Here is a 25,519-nt window from a genome sequence, read left to right as displayed (position 1 = left end):
TTTTTTTAAAAGATTTTATTTATTTATTTGACAGAGAGAGACACAGCGAGAGAGGGAACACAAGCAGGGGGAGTGGGAGAGGGAGAAGCAGGCTCCCCGCAGAGCAGGGAGCCCGATGCGGGACTCGATCCCAGGACCCTGGGATCATGACCTGAGCTGAAGGCAGTCGCTTAACCAACTGAGCCACCCAGGTGCCCCCTTCACCCACTTTTAAATTTGTTTTATTGTTGTTGTTGTTGTTATTGAGTTGTATGAGTTGTTTGTATATTTTGGATATTAACCTTTTATTGGATATGTGATTTGCAGATATTTTCTCCCATTCCATAGGTTGCCTTTTCATTTTGTTGTTGGTTTCCTTTGCTATGCAGAAGCTTTTTAGTTTTATGCAGTCCCGCTTGTTTATTTTTGCACTTTTGCCTTTGTTTCTTTTGTCAAATCCAAAATACCATTGATAGACCAACGTCAAGGAGTTTACTGCCTGTGTTTTCTTCCAGAACTTTTATTGTTTCAGTTCTTACATTCAAGTCTGTAATCCATTTTTAGTTGATTTTTGTAAATGGTGTAAGATAGATTCATTCTTTTGCATGTGGCTGTCCACGTTTCCCACCACTGTTTATTTAAGAGACTGTCCTTTCCCCATTGAGTATTGGCTCATCTGTCAAAAAATAATTGACCGTATATGTGTGGGTTTATTTCTGGGCTCTCTATTCTGTTCTATTGATTTATGTGTCTGTTTTTATGCCAATGCCATACTTCTTGTTTGTTTTTCTTTTTTTTTAATTTAAATTCAATTAGCCAAATATACTACATCATTAGTTTCAGATGTAGTGTTCAATAATTCATTAGTTGCATATAACACCCAGTGCTCATCACACCACGTGCCTTCCTTAATGCCCATCACTCAGTTACCCCATCCCCCACCCCCTCCCCTCCAGCAACCCTCAGTTTGTTTCCTATAGTTAAGAGTCTCTCATGGTTTTTCTCCCTCTCTCAAGACTTCCCATTCACTTTTCCCTCCCTTCTCCTATGATCCTCTGCACTGTTTCTTATATTCACATGAGTGAAACTATATGATACTTGTTTTTCTCTGATTAACATATTTCGTTCAGCATAATACCCTCCATTTCCATCCAAATTGATGTAAATGGTAAGTATTCATCCTTTCTGATGGCTGAGTAATATTCTATTGTATATATAAACCACATCTTCTTTATCCATTCATCTGTCGATGGACATCTCAGCTCTTTCCACAGTTTGGCTATTGTGGACATTGCTGCTTTGAACACTGGGGTGCAGGTGCCCCTTTGGATCCCTGCATTTGTATCTTTGGGGTAAATACCCAGTATTGCAATTGCTGGGTTGTAGGGTAGCTCTATTTTTAACTTTTTGAGAAACCTCCATACTGTTTTGCAGAGTGGTTGTACCAGCTTGCATTCCCACCAACAGCATAAGAGGATCCCCCTTTCTCTGCACCCTCGCCACCACTTGTTGTTTCCTGTCTTGTTAGTTTTAGCCATTCTGACTGGTGTGGGTGGTATATCATTGTGGTTTTGATTTATATTTCCCTGATGCCAAGTGTTGTGGAGCATTTTTTCATGTGCCTGCTGGCCGTTTGTATGTCTTCTTTGGAGAAATGTCTGTTCATGACTTCTGCCCATTTCTTGACTGGATTATTTGTCTTTTGGGTGTTGAGTTTGATAAGTTCTTTATAGGTCTTGGATACTAGCCCTTTATCTGATATGTCATTTTCAAATATCTTTTCCCATTCCGTAGGTTGCCTTTTAGTTTTGTTGACTGTACTTTGCTGTGCAGAAGCTTTTTATCTTGATGAAGTCCCAATAGTTCATTTTGCTTTTGTTTCCCTTGCTTTTGGAGATGTGTCTAGCAAGAAGTTTCTGTGGCTGAGGTCAAAGAAGTTGCTGCCTGTGTTATCTAGGATTTTGATGGATTCCTGTCTAACATTTAGGTCTTTCATCCATTTTGAGTTTCTCTTTGTGCATGGTGTAAGAAAATGGTCCAGTTTCATTTTCCCACATGTGGCTGTCCAGTTTTCCCAACACCATTTGTTGAAGAGACTGTCCTTTTTCCATTGGATATTCTTTCCTGCTTTGTCGAAGATTAGTTGACCGTAGAGTTGAGGGTCCATTTCTGGGTTCTCTATTCTGTTCCATTGATCTATGTTTCTGTTTTTGTGCCAGTACCATACTGTCTTGATGATTACAGCTTTGTAATAGAATTGTGATGCCACCAGCTTTGGTTTTCTTTTTCAACATTCCTCTGGCTATTCAGCGTCTTTTCTGGTTCCTTACAAATTTCAGGATTATTTATTCCAGCTACGTGAAGAATGGTGATGGTATTTTGATAGGGATTGCATTGAATGTGTAGATTGCTCTGGGTAGCCTAGACATTTTAACAGTATTTATTCTTCTAATCCATGAGCATAGAATGTTTTTCCATTTCTTTGTGTCTTCCTCAATTTATTTCATAAGTGTTCTCTAGCTTTTAGAGTACAGATCCTTTACTTTGGTTAGGTTTATTCCTAGGTATCTTATGGTTTTTGGTGTAATTGTAAATGGGATTAATTTATTAATTTCTGTTTCTTCTGTATCATTGTTAGTGTATAGAAATGCAACTTATTTCTGTGCATTGATTTTATATCCTGCCACTTGGCTGAATTCCTGTATGAGTTCTGCAATTTTGGGGTGGAGTCTTTTGGGTTTTCCACATAAAGTATCATGTCATCTCTGAAGAGTGAGAGTTTGACTTCTTTTTTGCCAATTTGAATGACTTTTATTTCTTTTTGTTATCTGATTGCTGAGGTTAGGACCTCTAGTATCATGTTGAGCAGTAGTGGTAAGAGTGAGCATCACTGTTGTGTTCCTGACCTCAGAGGAAGAGCTCTCAGTTTTTCCCCATTGAAAATGATATTCTCTTTTTGTAGATGGCTTTTATGATATTGAGGTATGTTCCTTCATAGTGTAGGGATCTACACTATGGAGAGTTTTAGTCAAGAAAGGATGCTGTATTTCATCGAATGCTTTTTCTGCATCAATTGAGTAGATCATATAGTTCTTTTCCTTTCTTTTATCAATGTGATGTATCATGTTGACTGATTTGTGAATGTTGAACCACTCTTGCAGCCCAGGAATAAATCCCACTTGGTTGTGGTGAATAATCCTTTTAATGTACTGTTGGATCCTATTGGCTAGTATCTTGTATTTTGTTATCCATGTTCATCACGGATATTGGTCTGCAAATCTCCTTTTTGGTGGGGTCTTTGTCTAGTTTTGGGATCAAGGTAACACTGGCCTCATAGAATGAGTTTGGACGTTTTCCTTCCTTTTCTATTTTTTGAAACAGCTTCAGAAGAATAGATATTAATTCTTTAAATGTGTGGTAGAATTCCTATGGGAAGCCATCAGGCCCTGGACTCCTGTTTGTTGAGAGATTTTTGATTACTGCTTCAATTTCCTTGTTGGTTATGGGTCTGTTCAGGTTTTCTATTTCTTCCTGTTTCAGTTTTGGTAGTTTACATGTTTCCAGGAATGCGTCCATTTCTTCCAGATTGCCTAATTTTTTGGCATATACTTGCTCATAATATGTTCTTAAAATTGTATTTACTCGGTGTTGGTTGTTATCTCACCTCTTTCATTCATGATTTTATTAATTTGGGTCCTTTCTTTTTGATAAGTCTGGCTAGGGGGTTATCGATCTTATTCGTTCAAAGAACCAGCTTCTAGGTTCATTGATCTGTTCTGCAGTTCTTCTGGTTTCTATTTCATTGATTTCTGGTCTAATCTTTATTATTTTTCTTCTCCTGCTTGGTATAGGCTTTATTTTCTGTTCTTTTTCCAGCTCCTTTAGATGTAAGGTTAGCTTGTGTATTTGAGACTTTTCTGATTTTTTTTTTTTTTGAGAAAGCCTTGTATTGCTCTTAGGACCACCTTTGCTGTATCCCAAAGGTTTTGAACAGTTGTGTTTTCATTTTCATTTGTTTCCATAAGTTTTTTAAATTTTTTTAATTTCCTGGTTGACCCATTCATTCTTTAGTTGGATGCTCTTTAACCTCCAAGTATTTGAGTTCCTTCCAAATTTCCTCTTGTAATTGAGTTCAAATTTCAAAGCATTGTGGTCTGAAAATATGCAGGGAATAATCCCAGTCTTTTGGTACCAGTTGAGGACTGACTGTGACCCAGTATGTGATCTATTCTGTTCCATGACAGTTCTGAAAGTTCCATGTGCACTCAAGAAGACTGTGTATTCTGTTGCTTTAGGATGAAAGGCTCTGTATATATCTATGAAGTCCATCTGGTCCAGTGTGTCATTCAGAGCCCTTGTTTCCTTGTTGATCTTCTGCTTAGATGATCTGTCCATTGCTGAGTGGGGTGATGAAGTCCCCTAATATTAGTGTATTATTATCAATGTGTTTCTTTAATTTGGTTATTTATTGGTTGATATAATTGGCTGCTCCAAAGTTAGGAGAATAAGTATTTATAATTATTAGATCTTCTTGTTGGATAGATCCTTTAAGTATGATATAGTGTCCCTCTTCATCCCTTACTACAGTCTTTGGTTTAAAATCTAATTTGTCTGATATGAGGATTGCTACCCCAGCTTTCTTTTGATGTCCATTGGCATGATAAACGGTTCTCCACCCCCTCGCTTTCAATCTGGAGGTCTCTTCAGGTCTAAAATGGGCTCTTGTAGACAGCATATGAATGGGTCTTGCTTTTTTTATCCAATCTAATACCCTTTGTCTTTTGATTGGAGCATTCAGCCCATTTACATTCAGAGTAACTATTGACAGATACGAATTTAGCGCCATTGTATTACCAGTAAAGCCCATGTTTCTGTAGGTTGTCTCTGTTTTCTTTCTGGTCTATTTACTTTTGGTCTCTCTCTTCACTTACAGGATCCCCTTTAAAATTTTTGCAGGGCTGGTTTAGTAATTACAAATTCTTTTAGTTTCTGTTTGTCCTGGAAGCTCTTTATCTTTCCTTCCATTCTGAATGACAGCCTTGCTGGATAAAGTATTCTTGGCTGCATGTTTTTCTCATTTAGTACCCTGAATATATCATGCCAGTCCTTTCTGGTCTGCCAGGTCTCTGTGTATAGGTCTGCTGCCAGTTTAATGTTTCTACCATTGTAAGTTAAGGAGCTCTTGTCTCGAGCTGCTTTCAGGATTTTCTCTTTATCTCTGAAATTTGCAGGCTTCACTCTTATATATCAGGGTGTTGATCTATTTTTATTGATTTTGTGGGTATTCTCTCTACCTCTTGGACTTGAATGCCTGTTTTCTACCCCAGATTAGGGAAGTTCTCAGCTAAGATTTGCTCAAATATACCTTCTATCCCTCTCTCTCTTTCTTCTTCCTCTGGGACCCCAATAATTCTAATACTGTTGCACATTATGGTGTAGCTGATTTCTTGAAGCTTCCCCTCATGGTCCATTAGTTGTTATTCTCTTTTTCTCAGCTTCCTTCCTTCCCATCATCTTGTTTTATGTGTCACTACTCTTCTGCCTTATTTATCCTCGCTATTAGAGCATCCAATTTAGACTGCATCTCAGTTAAAGAATTTTAATTTCTGCCTTACTAGATTTTATTTCTGCACTAAGAGATTCTCTAGTATCTTTTATGCTTTTTTCAAGTCCAGCTAGTAACTTTATAATCATTATCCTGAATTCCAGCTCTGTGATTTTACTTACATCCATATTGATTAGATCTGTGGCAGAGAGTATTACCTCTCATTCTTTCCTTTGTTGTGAATTCCACCTTCTAGTCATTTTGCCCAGAGCAGAATGGATGAATGAGAGAACAGAATCAAAAATACCAACCACTACCCAAGCGAAATACACACTAAACAAATCTGAAGAGGTCAGAAAAAAATGAAAAGAAAAAGGAAAAAAAGGGGGGGAAGAGAATACAATCTCCCTGGTGGACAAAACAGGTGATCCACATGGTCCTGGGTATATTTTGGTCTGTTTGTTACAAGACACTAAGTCCCAAAATTGTAAAGAAAGCAGAATTTATATATATACAAAAATAAAATCGAATACAGTGAAAGGAAGCCAAAAATGAAGAGTGTATCTATAAAATGTAAATGTAAAAGTGAAAGTTAAAAAAAAAGACTTAAAAACAAAGAGTTGATAGAATAAGAAACTAGTTGAAAGGGAAAAAAAAAAAGGAAATTTTTAAACTGAAATATAAAAAATTCATGAGGAAAAAAACCCTCGAATTCTATATACTATTTTCCCCTAGTGCTGGAGTTTTGCAGTTCTGTGTGCTTGGTAAACTTGGTATTCCCCTGATGTTCCAACTGGTCTTCTGGGAGAAGGGCCTGCTGCACTGATTTTCAGATGTCTTTGCCTGGGTGGAGTTGCACTGCCTCTTCCCAGGGGGCTGGGCTCATTGTAAGCTGCTTCAGTTTCTTCTCTGTGGCTCTTGTTCCCTGAAGGCTTTCTGTGCCACTGCTTCAGAGGATGAAAATAAAAATGATGAACCCCCAACTCCCACCCTGGAGCTGAAAGTTCACAGCCCCCTCTCTTCAGTAAACCCTCAGGGAAAAGCAGTCTTCCATTTTGTTTGTGCCAAACTCTGCAGACTCCTGCAGTGTGCACCCGCACTGATCCTCCCGGGGGAGGGAGGAGGGTTGCAGTGGGCCTGCCACTTGCAGGGCCTCTTCCCAGAGAGTAGTTGTCCAATTGTGCCCCGGTTTGTGGTTTATGGCAAACCGAACTGACAGCCCACTCCCACCTCGCTGACCATACCAGGTTCCCTGCTCCAATGCTTGGAAATTCTGCTGGCTCTGGCACCCCCATTTTCCGTGACCCCAGGGAATCCAGAGACCACACTGTCCCACCTAGGATTATGCCCTCTTTGCCACCTGAGCACCTTTCAGGCAGGGATGTCTCTCACTGGAGCAGATTCCTAGAAGTTCTGATTTTGCGCTCTGGGGCTATATCACTTTCCAGTAGCTGACTTTTGGAGGCTCCCTCCCCCTGCCATGTATCTTCCCATATATCCCTCCAGTACACTTCTCTGCACCTCCTACCTTGCAAAAAGTGGTCGCTTTTCTATTTGTAGAATTCCAGCAATTCTTTGCTTACATCTCAGGTTGAATTCATAGGTATTCAGAATGATTGATAATTATCTAGCTAAAGTCAAGGGACCAGATGAAATGAGGACCCCTACTCTTCTGCCATCTTGCCTCCCTCCCTGCAACACCATACTGTTTTGATTACTATAGCTTTGTAATATAGTTTGGAATTAGGAAGCCTGTTGTCTCCAGTTTTTATCATGATTGGATGTTGAATTTTGTCTGATGCTTTTCCTGCATCTATTGAGGTGATCGTATGATTTTTATCCACCCTTTTGCTAATGTGATGTATCACAATGATTGATTTGGGGGTGTTGAACCATGCTTACAACTCTGGAATAAATCCCACTTGGTCATGGTGTGTGATCCTTTTGATGTACTGTTTAATTTAGTTTGCTGATATTTTGTTGAGGATTTTTACATCTATATTCATCAAGGATATTGGCCTGTAATTTTCTTATAGCGTCCTTGTCTGGTTTTCATATCATCACAAAGCTGGGCTCCCAGAATGAGTTTGGAAATGTTCCCTCCTCTTCTTCTTTTTTTTTTTTTTTCCAAAGAGTTTGAGAAAAATTGGTATTAGTTCTTTTTTAAACATTTGGTGGAATTCACCTGTGAAGCCATCTGGTCTTGGACTTGTGTTTGTTAGGTTTTTAATTCCTGATTCAATCTCCTTACTAGTAATTTGTTTGTTCAGATTTCCTATTTTTTCTTGATTCAGTCTTGGTAGATTGTATATTTCTAGGAATGCATCCATTTTTTTCTAAGTTGTCCCATTTGTTGATGTATAATTATTTATAGTCTCTATGATCCTTTCTACTTCTGTAGTATCAATTGTAATGTTTTCTTTCATAACTAATATTATCTTATCATCTCACTTCTTCTCTTGGTATGTCTGAATATGGTTCATCTATTTTGTTTCTTTAAAATAAAACAAAAAAACTGCTCTAGGGGCACCTGGGTGGCTGATTCGGATGGGTGGCCAGCTCTTGATTTCATCTTGGGTTATGATCATAGGGTCCTGGGATTGAGCCCCACATCAGGCTCTGTGCTCAGCGGGGAGTCTGAGGATTCTTACTCTCCTTCTGCCTCTGCCCCTCCTCCCCCCAAATAAATAAATACATCTTAAAAAAAAAGACGTTCATTTCATTGTTATTTTCTATTGTATTTTAGTCACTATTTCATCTGTTTCCACTCTGATCTTTGTTATTTCCTTCCTTCTCCTAACTTTGGGCTTAATTGGTTCCTCTTTTTCTAGTTCCTTAAGGTATAAAGTTAGGTTGATTTTTTTTTTTTTTTTTTTGAGATCTTCCATCTTAAATCTGCTTTTGCAGCATCCCATAGGTTTTGATATGTTGCACCTTTGTTTTTGTTTGTTTCAAGATATTTTTTAATTTTGCCTTTTGGTTTCTTCTCTGACCCATTAGTTGTTCAGAAGTGTGTTGTTGAATTTCCACATATTTGTGAATTTTCAAACTTTCCTCCTGTTATTAACATCTAGTTTCATGCCATTGTTTTCAGAGAAGATACTTGGTGTGATTTCAGTCTTCTTAAATTTGGTAAGACTTGTTTTGTGACCTATCATATAATCTGTGCTGGAGAATGTTCTGTGTGTGCTTGAGAAGACTATGCAGTCTGCTCTTGTTGGATCAGATGATCTGCATATATGTCTGTTAGGACCATTTGATCAAAAGAATGGTTCAAGTCTAATGTTTCCCAGTTGATTTTCTGTCTGGATGATCTATCCATTGTTGAAAGTCAGGTATTGAATTTCCCTGCTATTATTATTGTCTGGCTGTCTGTTTTACTCTTCAGGTCTGTTAGCATTTGCTTAACATATTTAGGTGCTCTGATGTTGGGAGCATATATATTTACAGCTGTTCTATCTTCTTGATGAATTGACTCTGTTAACACTAAATATTGACCTTCTTTGTCTCTGTTACTGTTTTGTCTTAAAGTTTATTTTTTTCTGATGTAAGTATAGCTATCCTTGTTCTCTTTTGCTTCCCATTTGCATGGAATATATATTTTCCATCCCTACACATTGAGCCTTTGTATGTCCTTAAAGCTGAAGGGAGTCTTTTGTCAGCAGCATATAGTTGGGTCTTAAAAAAAAAAAAAAATCCAGCCAGCCATTCTGTGTCTTTTAATTGGAGAATTCAGTCCATTTACATTTAGAGTAATTATTTTTAGGTATGGAATTACTGTGACCATTTTGTCATTTGTTTTCTGTTTGTTTTAGTATCCTGCTTCTTTTGGTGAATGTATTAACACCAGAGCTGTGCCTGATTGTGTCCTGTTCTTACAGGGGTCCCTCTCGCTCTCCTGGGTGGCCTCCTGATTCCAGAAGCCCTCATATTCTGTGGCAGTTCTCATTACTTGAGCAGGGGTTCCTTTAGAATGGAGAGGAACCTCCTTTTTCTCATGAGATGGTCCAGGCAAGGGGAAAAGCAATGTTAAGGAGCTTCGATTAGGAAGAAAAAAGCCAGCGTGTCTTGGTTCCAGTTCCATGCTTGTTGTTTTTCATTTATGATCTTTTTACGTAGATTAATATCACCTATCCATGTTTCATCTAATAAGCACTTTAACAACATAAACATTTGAATCTGCTACACCTTTGCTCTGCTAATGGATTAGCTTTGATAGGCACAATCCAGTATTTCCAGGGGTTTTTTTTTTTTTTTTTTTTTATGTATTTGACAGAGACAGCACAAGCAGGTGGAGTGGCAAGCAGAGGGAGAGGGAGAAGAAGATGCAGGCCTCCCGCTGAGCAGGGAGCCCGATGCGGGGCTCGATCCCAAGACCCTGGAATCATGACCCGAGCCGAAGGCAGACGCTTAACGACTGAGCCACCCAGGCGCCCCCAGGGTTTTTGTTTTTTCAAAGCTTTTTTTTTTTCAATATCCATATGTAAAGAAAACTGACAATTGAGATTGACATACTAAAGAGACATACTCCTAATTAATATTTTGTGCATCGATAATGATATGACTGACATACTATTAATTGTCTGAAGAGATTTGGTCGGTTTGTTAAGAATGATTTTTTCTTCTAACACTGGGTCTTCTGAAAATAGGCCATAATTCTACCATTAGCATAGAAAATGTTTTGCATTTGTCATTAGGATTTGTGTCATAAATACACAAATATGGCATAGGAATTTGTTTCGGGGTTAGAAAATTCTCTTAATGGCACCTTGGGAAATTATTCAAGTTTGAATGGTTATGTGGAAAAGGATTTATGTAATGTGGATAAATATTTTGATGTAGAACAGTGTTAACATTTTAACTTACTCTTACTATTATACTTAAGTTTAATATTAATATACATGAGCCAGCTTTCCCCTGGCTGTCAGCTATAGGCCACTCATAGGTCCCAGAGGTCTCCCCCAAGTCTGGCAGTGTTAACATTTTAACTTCTTATAACACTTACTCTTATTATCACGTGTATAAGGTCTTTCCTTTTTAGCTGTAAAAATAGCTACATGGTGTGTTTTTGATGTGTTTAAGCTGGTATGGTAGAAATTAAATTCTAAGTCATGAGTGTCAAATGTAAACACACAAATCATGTATAGGAATATATTCTGAGGGTCCAGAATTTGAAATCAGGGTGATTATAATTTTCCCATTCCTGGAAAGCAGTAGGTCACATAATTCAATTCGATACTTTAGGATGTGCAATATGGAGTAGCAAGAGAGCATGGGCTTTGATTTTAGAAAGACACCTGGCTGTGAGTTCTGTCTCCACACGTGTGACCTGTGTGCTCATCAGTTGGAAAAACAAAATACAATGACTTAAATAAGATACAGTTCATTTCTTCCTGCCTGACAAGGCAAGCGTATGCAGATAGGGCTGGCGGACTGGTGGCACCTCAACACATGGCTTTGATCTGCGTGCAAGGTGGTGCCAGTTTCTCCTTTTCAAGGCTAGCAGAGAGGGTAAAAAGGCAGGAGGATGAGCAGCATTCTTTTTGAAGGATGGGGTTGTACACATTACCTCCACCCTCCTGCACATGCGAGAACATAGCGTAGCCACTTGAGGAAGCCTGGGAAGTGTAGTCTCTGCCTTGGTCAAATGTGTTGGGGAAAGGATGTGATTCTGTTTCTAAGAGGAAGAAGGATGAGGAGGGGCTGCTTAACAATCTCTGCCAGTAGCCTTGACCAAATTACTCTTTCTTGATTCTATTTGTAAAGTGTAAAATGTTAAAACGATTTATAAAAATTTACAAAATATCTATAAAAAGTGTCATCCTCAAAAGGTTTTGACAAAGAGACATTTAATAAATAGAGGTATCCCTTCCGTATTTTCAGGGGCTCGTTTCTCTTAGTACTTCTCAATACAACTCTCACTTTTTGAAATAAATAATAATACACGTTTTCTATTGCCGTGTAACAAATTACCACAAACTTACTGACTTAAACCAGTAGCCATCTCAGTTTCTGTGTGTCAGGAGGCAGAGCCCAGTGTAGCTGCACCCCATGCTCGGGGTGTCACAGGCTGTAGCCAAGGTGTCAGCCGACTGCAGTCTCATCTGGGGCCTGAGTGCCTCACCCGGGTCATTGGAAGAATTCATATCTTTGCAGCTGTGGGAGCCAAGGCCCCGACTTCTTGCTGTCAGCTATAGGACTATGTCCGAGAGGCCACTCCCACATCTTAAATCCTTCCTTCCAGATCTGAGAGGATTCACTGGCTTCCTACTAGGTGGGCTTCTCCAACATGGCTGCTGACTTCCTCAGGCCGCCGCGGAGGGTTTCTAGAGTGAGTCTGCTAACCAGAGAACACATTATGTGTAGCACAATTAATCGTGAAGGTGACATTCCATTGCTGTTGCCATAGTCTGTTAGTTAGAAGCAAGGCACAGGTCCTGCCCACACTCAAGGGGAGTGATTTCACAAAGGCATGAATGAGATCATGGGGGCCACCTGGAAGTTTGTCAAGCACAATAGCTGTGTTTCATTTAAAATCACTTTGTATTACAAAAGGAGAATTCCTGTTTGTTTGGCACTGTCATTTCTCACAATGGTGAGACATTTTGGCAAAGTGTCCATAGGGACTTTTTTATCAAATTAGAAATACCAGTCCATATTGATTCATGAAAAATATAAATGTACACACACATTGGGAGAGAGAAAATATAAACATGAGAAGGCAGATGGAAAAATATCACCTTCTGCTTTCTATTGTGGTTGAACACTTTTGGATGCTACAGATTTGGTATCTTAAGAGGTACGCCACAAACCAACAGTATTGTGTGTGGAGAATTTAAAAAGTCAAAATGGTATGTCCATAAAGACTAGCTCAGAAATTTCCTTCTTTCTGTCTTCCTGTCTTTTAGTTACCCTAATTATGACAGGTACACATTGAACAGTAGGCCTTTCTGAGCTTGCATGGTTATCACTAGGCTCGTTATTTGTTTAGAGTCTACAAAGCTTGAAAGAGATTGAAGTCACACCCTAGGAAGCATGACACAGATTGTGTACATAGTCCAGACCTGGAGATCTGGTGTCAAAATTAGCCTTAAAAATCCTATATCATCTATCAAATAATGTAGTAAAAAATGTAGTTTAAAAAAAACAACATTATTAATAGTCAGCATAAGATCCAAAATTTGCTTTTAGCTCTGTAATATCCTCTTGTTTGTGATATGGATATTATTCCTGGCCTTCTTATTGCAGTCAAAGGCTAATTTTTCAGTAATGTTGAGCATCATGAAAGAATCCTACAGTGTCTGTCCATCTGTCCACCTATCCATCCATTCATCCATCTATCCTGCAGCAGCTGTTGAATTCCCTTTGTAGTCCCCATACCATGCTGAGTCCAGACATAGGCACAGTATTGAGGTCTTTGCTCTTAAGGAAATTTCAATTCATATGATGCACATCAAAGAGGCAGTGGGTGTCATTCCTGTTCTCATGCAATTTATAATGTCACCGATAAGATTGTTTTAAAATGAATTTTAGCTAAATGCATTTATACACATGTAGCTAGAGATGAAGAATTGGTGTGCTATTTGAGAGTATAGTTAAGAGGAATGATTAGTTCAATCACTGAACATATAACATGTAGTTCATGAGTGCTTATTCTGCACTGGCTCCTCTTCTAGGTCTGAAACTGAAATAGATAGTAGGTAACCAGCTCCGTTGCTGCCTTTCCATTCCTGGCCCTGTCTCTAATTTGGATGGAGGGAAATCACGTGGTTAGGAAGGGGCTACACTGAGTAAGAATCCTCAAAGGGTCTCCCCTTCCCTGAGTTCTAAAGCAAGTGATAGTTTCCGCAGAGTTCCTAGAACACTCTTCACCTGCTCCACGTTCTTGTCTGTGGGATCACTGAGAGTGTCTGACCAAGAAGTCTGCAATAGCCATGCCTTGGGTAGTGTCAGGGTTGGAAGATCTACACTTCAGTCAGAATAAAAGAAAATCTGCAAAGGTGTTTGTGTCCTTTGTTTTAAGAGCAGATCTGCACGTTACACTTCACAGGAAGCGTGAAAACGTCTGTCCATCCGACAGTGTCCCTTAGGAAGAATAAAGCTTTGACTTCAAAGGAAGAGCATGTTGTCATTCCTGATCTTAAAATGAAATGCTGTCTTTTCCTTTTCCTGACGAATGGGTGGAATTATAACAAAGACTTAATATTAGGTTGAATTAGAAGGAATTCAGCTATTTGTGGTTACACAGCAGTGGAACTGTAGGTCTTCGTCCACCCTAAACTTGCAAACCACTGATGAAAGGTGTCAGGTGGGTGTAATTTATCTAGCGTGTCTTGAGGTATGGAAAGGGTGTAGTACCGAACTCAAACCTGTAATTACAGAACAAGACACAACGAGGTGTGCATTGTGCCAGAACATCTGCATCCAGGTAGGCATGTTGCTATAAGGCAGACGCCGTGGCAGCTCAGGAAATTGAGCATTGCACAGACCCTGATGTCTCTTTCTACACTTCTGAAAGGTCTTATTTTTATTACTCTGTTTATGTGAGGACTTAGTTATGAGTCGATGACATGAACAAACTTAGAAACTTCTTAGCGCGAATCAAATGCCTCTATTGAAGAAGGCCTGCTTTCAAGGCAATACAGAACTGCATTCAGCTGGAATCTAAACAAAATCAAGCTCTGCTCTGTACTACAAAGGCTACCACACTAGTTACGGCAGATCACCAAGAAGAAGTTTCAAAGACAGGACCCCTTCAACTATGTGCTTCCTATCTTGAGGCATCCACCTTGAGAGAGATTGACATCACCAGTCACATAAGAACCAGTATCAATGGAGTATCAGACTAAAACAGCAGGCCATATTCTATTGCAAAAGATATCGTTGTATCCCAGTGGCTTTATATGAGAAAGATTACCAGTGGTCCATTAAGATGCCAACAGAACACAAAAATTGACATAGATCCCCTTTTTTAATAAGACAGAATATACAGAACTGTTGTATGTGTTACAAATGAATTCCGATAGACCCAACCCTTTGACTAAAAATTTAGTTACTCAAAGTTTATCATAGTGGAATTTAACCCATAGATGGTCCTTGACTATTTGCCTTCAATTTAAATACCATTTGCATAGGAAACAGGATGGGAAAGAAAGCCTGTCTCTACTTTCCATGCCCCCCGTGCTCCGCTGAGGGTGCCTATTGGCTGGAGAGTGTGCAGTCACATTCTCCCATCTGGGGCGAGACCACAGTTGAGCTTCTGGGACCTCAACTCCAGCCGCCTTCATGTGTTCATGGTGCTGGCACCTGGGCCTGGGGCCATTGAGGAAGGATCCAGGTCTGGTTACTATAACAGGCCCCAGATAACAGCCTTGTGAGCGCACCCACCCAGTGCTGGTGGTGGCTATGTGGAGTCAGAAACCACACCCCCGGCTTGCGGCTCCCCATGGCTGGGATCTCACCGTCCCAGATGGCCCAGCATGGCACACACAGGAGCAAGGGGCCTGTCTCTTTCCTTTCAGAACATGACTCACAAGGTGCTCACTTAACTTCCAAGCATAGCCATTTTGAAAAACAGGGAAAGTGGATATGGAGGGTAATTGTTTCTCTCTGCCCTGATATCCTCATGTTCAAAATCAGTTTCAGTGCTCCAGCACATTTTCCTTTTTTTTTTTTTCATTTGCACCTTTCCATTTATTTGTGCTATTCCTTTTTTTAATAGTTTTTTTTTTTAATTGAAGTATGGTTAACACACAATGCCACATTAGCACACCTTCTTTTGTAATAGCTCCTTTGCCTAATCCTGACAAAATATTTGTCTTAATGTGTTGGACACATGCAGAGAATAAACTAGCACTGTGATCTCATTGTTAGAGTCCCTGTGTAGTAGATATAAGACAGAGAGACTGTGTTCTAAAACTTGCCACTCACTGTGATCAAGGAACCATCTTTTTTTTTTTAATATTTCCTCTTAATCAGATAGAATTTGCTTATCTAGTTTATAGGTCTATGGTAAGGATTAGACCTTATATTTTATTTTCCGGGGAATTAAAAGATTTGTTAGAGAATGATTATCTTCGTTAAAAAAAAAAACAGGCTTCTAGCTTATTGTGGTGATTGTTTCAAAATATATACAAATATCAAATCATTATGTTGTACCCCTGAAACTAATGTAATGAATCAATTATATCTTCATTAAAAAAGTGAAAAAATTAAATTATGAATGAAAGAATAATATATCCAACTGTCATTATGAATAAAGCTCAGTTTTTTGGTTACATTCTTTTGAAAAACTTAGGCTTCAATTTTTCTTCTCAAAAAATGTGAATGTCAATTAAAGCACACATTAGAAGACAGTGGATTATTGCATGTTTGTTTTAGAAAAGTAAAAATGTTTAGGTCATAAATAGGTCTTTTGAGGACCGCTTTCATAATTCTAGCTTTTGTAGCAACGTTACTGTGAATAGGCTGTGGTAAGTTTATGCGTTGGCACTTGGATAACCTTCCTACTACTAACCAATCAGAATGTAGATGTTTCAGCTTTTAGGTACCAAGAAAGAACGGTATTTGTAGGACAAGAATTTTCCAGGGGCAGAGTATTCTTCCATGAAAACTCTCATGGCCTTTCTTACAATGACTGTATCATTGTCCTCAAAAAAAAAGAAAGAGAGAGAGAAAGGAGAGAAAAGAGAGAAAGGAAGGAAGGAAGGGAGGGAGGAGGAAGGAAAGAAAGAAGGAAAGAAAGAAAGAAAAGAAATGGATGCACTCCATGCCAGATCCAGAATTTCCACTCCCGGTGTCAATGACCAGGCATTCCAAGCAGGCTACAACAGATGTGGAAGTCCATTCCTGCTCCATTATCTTCACCCCTCCTGCTGAGTGTGGGCTGTCCTCTCTCCATGTATGTCACAGAAATGAATCCCAGCAGTGATGAACTTGGAAACAATTAGGTGTGGCAGGCTTGGTTTTTTCAAGGCCCCTCTCCTTGGCCGGCAGATGACCGCCTTCTTACTGTGCTCTCATGTGACCTTTCCTCTGAGCCCAACCCCTGTGTCTCTCCCTTCTTATAAGGACTCCAGTCCTACTGGATTAGGGCCCACCCTAACTGCTTCAGTTTAGCTTGACCACCCTTTTAAAGGCCCTATCTCCAGTATAGTCATATTCTGAGGTATTGGGGTTAGGGCTTCAACATATGAACTTTGGGGGGGCGGGCATACCAGTCCATAACAGTGCATAAAATGTGGCAAAATATTAGTATCGCGAGTGACGGGGCCCTCTAGAGTTAAATTTAAATTAAAACCTTTGCGGATTTCCTTATGTGTTTCCATTGTGTTCTCATACATCTGGAAATACAAAGACTTCATATTTCCTGTGCTGTGTTTCTCTTTTGGCAGGCCTGGCAGCTTCGATTCAGTCACCTTGTGGGCTATGGTGCCAAGTATTACTCTTACCTGATGTCCAGGGCAGTAGCTTCCATGGTTTGGAAGGAGTGTTTTCAACAAGACCCTTTTAACAGGTAATGAGGGGGATGAATTCTCCTCCAGTGCCAGTAACCCCCCACCCCACTACATCTGCAGCCAGGCTGAGAACCTCAGCCACTTGCCACCTAGCCTACACCACACCTTCCGCCTGGGCCTCCCTCCTGCTTCCTGAGGCAGAGCCTGGCCCCGAACCTCTGCCTTGCTCTGTGGCGCTGTGCAGCTGCCGCACACTGGTGATGGTGCGGCGCCCTCCCGTCGTGCTGTAGGGACCCTTTGTGTGGAAGCTCTGTGCTTCTCCGGAGTGGGCCTAGACTGCTCTGCTTCCATGCCTCCCCGGTGGGTTTTCTTAGTTGTTCCAGCCTCTCTCGTTGTCTGTACCCCGCTGCTCGGTGCTTCCTGTTCCCTTGGACAGGCTTCCTTATTTGCAGCAGCACAAGCTTCCAAGGATTCACTCACGGGGAACACCACCTGATTTCCTTTTTATTGCCCAACAAAGGACTTGCTCCTGTTGTTCATTTGGGAGCAGCACTGTTGGAAACTTTGAGTATCTGTGCTAGTGTCCACTTTGTTCTGGAAAGTTCCCCCTCTGCCTGACTTTGGGACACTTTCTTCCCCTGTAAGACAGTGGTGGTCTGAAGAATGGGAGCAGCTCCACAACCATTCCTCCACAGCTCCCCTTCATGGGGTCCACTGACCACCACTTAGTGTTGGCATTGCAGAGCCCTGCCCCACATCGCTCCCCACTGCTTGCCTCCTAGGTGCCCTCCTGAGTAGCCCTGCTCACCATTTCCATCATCAGGATGGGCAGTAGTTCAGAGAGCACAATCCGCAGCTGTCACAAACATCATTGTGTGGTGACTCTTGGCCCTGTCCAGAGCATATTTCATCACGTTAGCTGGTGACCGTGTGAGCCTTTAATGATTCTGTGAAGGAATCTGGGTTGGTTGATTTCAGCTAGGGACACATGATGCCCACCCCCTTCCCCACAATGGAGGCAGCCATGCGCAGTGGTGGGCTGGAGAAGGAGAGAAGGAGGGAGAGTGGGCTCTGGGATGGGCAGCCCTGCATCCCCAGGATCTCAGTAAGCTCCACCCCACAGGAGAAGCACAGGATTGCCCCGTTGCACCCTGAGTGGGCCTCCTGATTCTCACAGGCTTCCCTCCAACACCAGGAACCTCGGGGAAGTCGAGTTCTGGTCTCATGGAGTCCTTAGAAGGAGCTTCCTTTGAAAGCAAACCACTAATTATGATCTGGTCTAATACTCATTTTAAAGCATTTTATCTCCTCACCACGCAAACACATCTCCAGATACGTCTCAGGCAGCCATGGATATTTATGTAGTATCTTTACCACTTTTATGTGGTTTAAAATTAATGACACCTTGGATTTTTAGAGTGCCCTAAAGTTTCCATATGGCCCGTTATTTTACATTGATGGCAACCTTGGCAGAGCAGGTACTGCTTGTGAGGGGAAACTGAGGCTCGGAGGGGACAAGCGGTTTGCCCGAGGCTTCCCAGCGAAGACTAGAGTAAGATTAGAAGGCAGGTCTGCTAATTCCTAGCCCCTTCTCCCTCTCTGTCTCCTGCCCAGCCCCCAGTTTTTCATGCAGTTGGATGTAGGTTTGGATTTTCTTAGCATTTAATAATCACATTCAGTTCCAAAGCCTTTTGAACTTGAATCTGATGTAATAGAATTTTTAAATATTTTACAGCTTGGTACCCACATGTTATTTTGTCTTCCGCCCTTTGCACACTGCAGACATTTGGTCTGCTTTTCAGATTTTATTATTTTCAAAGGACCTAAAGCCAAAACTGACTATAATAAATCAATTTAGGGGTTTATGGTTCTTTACTGGAGATTTCTATAAACTAGGCAAAATATTATCTTGCTTAAAGGAACTGCGCTTTACTAGAAAACCACATACTATTAAATACATATATTTCCAAGCATTTATATCTTGTTTATATGTGCATTCTTGCCTAGACATGTAGTTTGCCATACTTTTATAGACGTGTAAAAGTAAGCTAGTAAAATACTCACTGGACTAGAAAATTTCTAACCTATGTCAAAAGATCCTTTTTGATCTCACTTCTGAAAAATCACCAGACTGGAAGCCTCACCAGAAAGCCAGGCAACGCAGACCTGAGGCACACCGAGAACCAGAGGCCTGAGAGCAGGAGTCTGCCCAAGGGGAGGGGAGCTGCAGACTGGGGCCGGCAGGAGATCCAGCCCCCAGGCCGGGGGTCGCGCGGGGCCTCTCAGCCACCCTGTCCCCTCCTTGGGTGGGCCCAGCCTTCTGTCCGTGTTTCCTAATTCATGACACATTTGCCTTGGTACCCACATAGTGTTTGATCTCAACATATTTTTGATACTGTAATACATCAAAAATTCTGATTAGAAACCAGGTTCGTAAAATTGCCTGTACATAAAGATGCTCCAGAAATAGTGGGATGAAAACAGCATCATTTATGTAACTTATGTCATCATGGTATGTAGTCATCTGGCATAAAAGGAATTGCATTTTCCATAAAATACAAAAGTAGCACTAAATAGCTTGTGTCCAGGTGCCGTTAAGTTGGAGAATTTCTATCTGTAAAAGTTCTCCAAAGTCTGCCTGCAGGGGTTATTATAGACAGTGTTCCCTACAGAACCCAGCAGACAAAGTGCATCAGAAGATGCAGATGGGCTGTTCCTTCCTTTGCCTTCCCCATCAGGGCACTCAAGAGTCAGTTTCCCGTTCCATCAGTTACCCTTAGCTGAGCTCTCCCTCTCCGGGTGTAATTAAGCTTCTCCTGCCAGCTTTGTCCCCTTCACTTTTATTTCACAGTGTTATTTTTCTCTCTCTGTTTCATCTCAGCAGAAATAATTCCAAATCGCACTTGAAGATAATCCCAAAGGTGATGGACAGTGGGATACCTTTTACTTATATAATACCTAAACTAAATAATCCTTTCTTCGAAGAGAGATTGCTTGCTATGACACGGAAAGCTGAAAATACAGTTCTCCTTATACAATAAATATGTCACACCTGGTTTTACTTAATTAGAATAATTTAAAAATTGGAATTAAGAGTTTTAGAAGCAAGAAAATAGACGGCTGAATTGTCCTGTGGTGGCGGCTTTTCTGAATATGATGTCAGCGTGGCTTCATTTTGAGAAACTAGGACAAGTGTGACCTGGGGCTATAACAGAGTGTCCTCTCTCCCCTGCAGGGTGGCAGGGGAGCGCTATCGCAGGGAGATGCTAGCTCACGGCGGGGGCAAGGAGCCCATGCTCATGGTGCAAGGTAAAACAAAACAAAGAGTGGTAACTTGTCCGTCATCCTTTTTTTAAAAAGATTTTATGGGTTATATACATTTTTTAATTATTGAAGTATAGTTGACATACAATGTTGTATTAGTTTCGGGTGTACAATATAGTGATTGGACAGGTCTGTACATTACGCCATGCTCACCACCGTTAAGTGTAGCTACCATCTGTCACCAAACACTGTTATTACAATATTATTGACTATATTCCCGATGCTGTGCTTTTCATCTCCGTCACTTATTTATTTTATAACTGGCAGTTTGTACCTCAATCCCCTCCATCTATTTCGCCCTTCCCCTCACTGCCCTCCTGTTTTATGGGTTTTAGTTACTGCGATTTATTTAGATGCTGGCATAAAATTTCACGTTTTAACTTTTAAAATGTTACTGACACTCTAATAGGAAATTTGTAAATTTGTCATAAATTATCAGAAAATTTGCCTATAGGTTTTAACAGGTCACAGTGTATTTCTTTAGCCTAAAGAACTCATTTCTTTCTTTCTCCAAAACTTTAGCTAGACCTTTGCTAGAAATTCCAAGGCATTGGGCTGGATTTTTTACCCATTGAAAAATTAGAACCTAATTAAATCTTCTCTTTCAGGTACCACAGTGCTTGTTTTCCTGTGTAATATGGGGGGTTAATTTTTTCATTTAAGTATTTTCACTGAAAATTTAATTGTAAATGGAAGGGACTATCATGATTTTTCGTAAAATGCTCTCAGAAATCTTTTAAGGAAGATGTGGATATTATTGGATATTCTCAATATATCAACAATTATATTTGTGGCTGACCCTCCAACTAGCTGATAAAAATTGCTTTTAGGAGGTACATCTCGTATTGGAGAAGTAGGATAGTAATGGGTCTGACATAAATGTTTCCTTGCCTACATCTGTTCAATCTAATACCTATTGCCCGTTTTCACAGAGCTCCTTGCCTTCAGCTGTTCGTTTACTCAGCATGTCCGTGTTGAGTGCTTATAGGTGCCAGGCACTGTTGTGACGCCGGGCTGTGCTGGGGGCAGGAGTGAAAGACACAAACGCCCCGTTCTTGCGGAACTTGCATTTCGTCAACTTGGCCATGAGGGGGCGCTCTTCCGGGCCCAATCTACCCAGTGCCACAGTATGTTTAGAAAACAAATCAGCCGGCCCAGAGAGCCTACAGTTTCATGTGGCTTGGCCAAACCAAGATGACAGAAGTCCCCCACAACAACACTTGGGTCTCCCATTAGTACACTGTGCCTCCGAGTTGTCTTCCTGAGATGCAGAAGGCCTGGTGATGGTGCCTCAGTTCCCACTCACACCTTAATGGTCCTTCCTGAACTCTGCTACATCCAAGGAAGGGTTTTACATGGTTTACACGCTTGATTAATTTAATATCCTAGCACCACCCCTATGAGGTAGGAAGGATCACTATTCCCATTTTACAGATGCTGCAACAGGTCAGGTCCTTGACCCATGTTAGAGGCAGTGAGTAGATCAGTCAGGATTTGAACCTGTGACTTCTGGTCATAGAGATTATGCTCTTCAGCAGTCTGTGCTGTTTCATGTGTTTGCAGAACAGGACGCCGGGGTAAGGGTCTCTTATGGACCCACATAAAAGGAAAATTCCTCGGCTCATACTAATAAACCACCGAGAGCACACATTGTGTATTTCTCAGCTGGTAGTTTCTGGTCCCTCACAGAAAGCCCACTGTAAGTCAAGAAGGGATGCTGCAATTTGCTTCCTCCTGTAGGTTTTCTGTTATGTATACTCTCCCCATAGCCATGCTTAGCTTTTCCTCTTTGAGACCAGGATCTAAACACTGCACATAAATATTAGCTTACATATGGTTCCCTCAAAAGAAAAAAACAATCAAATCCTTTTCTGTTTGTCCTTTGGCTGGTGTATTTTTCTACACACTTCCAAGAATGTTGTAACAAACCTCTCTAAAAATTGTGTTCTTTATATGAAACATCATTGTGTTAAGAAACTTAATATTTTCCACACTGAAATTTGCACACTTGGAAGAGAAAAACAAGACTGTGGTTCGAACCAGGGATGATAAAATATTCAGATTCCAGTTAACACCAACAATAGAATGGTTCTGCTTTTAAACTGTTAATATTTTTCTTAATGTTGTTCTGTCAGATTTCATTAATTCACATGATTTGTTACATGTCAAAGATGAATGGGGGACATGCAGAGAAGTTCATGACTGTTGTCACTTTATAGGGCTGGATTTGTAAGACAAGACCAGCAGTGGCTTCTCATTTTCTTGTAGGCAGCCAGCCTGTACCCCCAAACAGGAATGTCCTTAGAGAATGGCTCTTAGCCAAACACTGGGTATCCCGAGGAGTAGTGACTGGTGAAATTACTAAGAGTTGTGATATAAAAGCTTAAATAATCTAGTAGGTGTTATTCTTGTATGAAAATGTAATTTTTTATAGGTGTTTGTATATGTTACTTAACTACTTACTAGGTAAATGGCAAGAGTTATAGAGTTATATTAAGTAGCAAAAGATAAAGAACACCTCCCTTCAAACTAGGTGCCTCCCTGACCAAATGACAACTTTATTAACCTACTACTTTAAGACTTATGTTGCAAATGAATTCCAGGCCATTCCTTAGAGTCAGAATACCTCTGCCTTGTACTCATGCTCTTTGAACGATACCTATTCAAAGAAATCAAATATGCCGTGCTTTTGATCTTTGAGTAATAAAGATGACACAGTGACCTGTTTTTAGAATGAGTCGTCATTAGCTCCGAGTCCCTGGATCTTTTCTGGCCCCACCAACAGATGAGCCAACTTGTGGTCAGAAGCTGGTCTGAAGGATGTGCCTGAGAATGGGGCATTCCTCTTTCTTTTCTCCCTCTGTTTGCTCCACAATCATCAGTTAAAGGCTCCTGCCACATAACCACGTCTGTGTGCTGACTCCGGCTCTGCACCGAGGGAGCCCCACGGGGCAATCCAAGTCATGGTCAGAGTCTGTATTTTCCTCTCAGCATTCTAAACACCATTTGAAAACAACACAGTGGTTGCATAGTAGTTCAAACAGTTCCCCTCCTGGGAGAAGAGAGGTCACATGGTACAGCCGACCAGGATCCACTCTTCCTAGCTCTGCTACTTCTTGAGAAAGTCACTCACCCCCTCCCTCTGGGAGAGAAGGTGTGATTTGACGTCACAACTTGACTTCCTTCTAATGTGCTTGTCCTCAGCGCCTGTCTCAGTCCCCCTGCGTGGGGCACATGTGTGTTGCTCAAGTGATAAAACAGATGCAGTAGAAGGAGCGTTACAGATTGAAGTCATGTCCTTATCTGCTTTTAAACACATTCATGGCACATGTAAAGAAATACGTTATAAGCACAATATTCTTTTACTTAACTCCCCCACTCAACAGTTTGGCAATACTTGACTGAAACTGGCTTTCTTCATGCCAGGAATTCTGGGGTGAGGTTGAACTCTTTGTATTCAGTTGCCCCCGTTGAGTTTTTCTGCTCTTTATTCCATATGCCACCCGTCAGGGTTTTTTGGTTTATATTAAGTATCACATTTCTGAGTCATAAAAGAACATAAAGTTTTTGCTATAAAGAAACAACGATGATATGGTATTTTCATTCATTTTGCTATTTTTAAAAGTCTATACTAGGATACTTTTTTAAGTGTGCTGTGGTGGACATGATGCAAAGTCCAGTTTCTATTACAATCATTTCAGAAAATGTATGGTTTTCAAGAAGACAAATATACAGTAAGGTTTGTGAGTAGCAGGGGAGTAATATTTTACACCCACTGGGAAGCAGAGTTGTTTCTTACTACACCAAATACAAGAGTGGAATGATGTGACTACTGACGATAGAAGTTAGATGACTTCAGCCGTTTGTGAATGACGGATGAATTACTCATGCGGATCTTCCTTTGTAAACCATTTTTTTTGTGTTTTGTGTCCTCTAAAATTTGGGTAAATGGCCCTTGTTGAGTTTTTAGGTTCAGCTTTATCTTTTAGATAATCAGAACAAAACTAACATTTTGAGAAGCTGCTCCATGCCAGGTGCCTTCTGCTGTGCTACCTAATTAGTCCCCATGCGTAGGTCATATGGCCGCCATTTTCACACAATGAAACTTAGTCAAAGTTCATTCCCTTTCTGTGCCGCCTCTCCTCCTGACTCCCACGTCTTTCTCAGCTGATCTCTCAATTCTATCTTGAGATCAAGCTGGTCTTTAGAACATGGGAGATGTCAGTGACATGAGCCTGGAGGCCTTCATGATCCCCCAAAGCCTGCGGTTTGTTGTTTTTAATGTCACATCCTAACTATTCCCATTGATATCCGAGAGGCCTGCCTGACATCCACTGATCAGCAATAAAATTTTCCTTAATCTGTTTTTGTAGGAGCTCCTTTAGACTTTTGTGGTAAAACTATCAACTTAGTTTATAATCATTTTTAGTCATGGTGGTTCTAAGAGAAAGATTCTCACCACAGCCAAATAAGCATGATGCCCAGTGAAGTTTCATGTTTCTGCCTCTGGTTATAGCATTCCTTGTACTCTACCCTTCAACCTTTGCACAAAGAATTTTATGGGGGAAAGGAAAGGTTAAAGTCCATGACTTTCACATTCCAGGAGGTTATTTCCAACACTAAACAACTTTACTTCTGTGCTTGTTTCCAGAAAAGAAACTCTCAGCTTCATTTTTACGTTTCTGGGGCCAAAAGCAGTATGCAAGTAGAAATACAAAGTAATAACTGGACAGAGTTTTTAAAAAGACCAAACCTCAGATAAGACTAAAAGAAATAGTAGATAAATGAGTTCATTCTCAGTGGAACTCCCTTCAGTTTGTTTTCCTGTGTTGCTGAACTGACTCATGAAACCAAAGTCTAGAAGCCCACAGGGCCTTACCTTAAGCTGATTAAAATCATAATACCTTACATTTCTGCAGAGCTTTATGGTTTTCAGAACACATTCATTTTTGCTATAATTATCCTATATCATCTATTCTAACTTATTACATATTATTTTTCTCCAAGAAATAAACCAGAGGATTGTGGTTTATATTCCAGGGATCATCCCTGTTGTACCTCAGGGAGCTTAATACAATCAATAGTGATAACTACTCTTTTCTTTAAAAACCTTGGTCCTAGTAGCAGTGAGCGCACCCGGCACTCGGATCTTGGTTTCACACCATTCTCTACTAAAAGGAACCAGGGCTCCTCTAAACAGTCACTGCGTATGCTT

General features: G+C 40.5%; 1 protein-coding gene across 4 annotated transcripts in view; it reads left to right on the top strand.

Annotated features, from left to right (window-relative positions):
• Positions 1-25,519, top strand: part of MIPEP (mitochondrial intermediate peptidase) — a 177,182-nt gene that overhangs the window by 134,002 nt on the left and 17,661 nt on the right. For 3 of the 4 annotated variants that reach the window (XM_081814731.1, XM_081814733.1, XM_081814730.1), the window contains 2 exons: positions 16,918-17,039; positions 20,216-20,289. The exons of the other annotated variant lie outside the window; for it this stretch is intronic. In XM_081814731.1, coding sequence (XP_081670857.1) covers positions 16,918-17,039; positions 20,216-20,289 — 196 coding nt within the window. The remainder of the gene's footprint in view (positions 1-16,917; positions 17,040-20,215; positions 20,290-25,519) is intronic. 4 annotated transcript variants of the gene reach the window in all.

This window comes from Leptonychotes weddellii, chromosome 3, assembly GCF_054177405.1.
Source record: "Leptonychotes weddellii isolate Sample4059 chromosome 3, ASM5417740v2, whole genome shotgun sequence".
In the NCBI taxonomy this organism is placed as follows: Eukaryota; Metazoa; Chordata; class Mammalia; order Carnivora; family Phocidae; genus Leptonychotes; species Leptonychotes weddellii.
The sequence above is the reverse complement of the archived record's forward strand: the minus strand, read 5'-3'. Positions and strand labels throughout refer to the sequence as shown.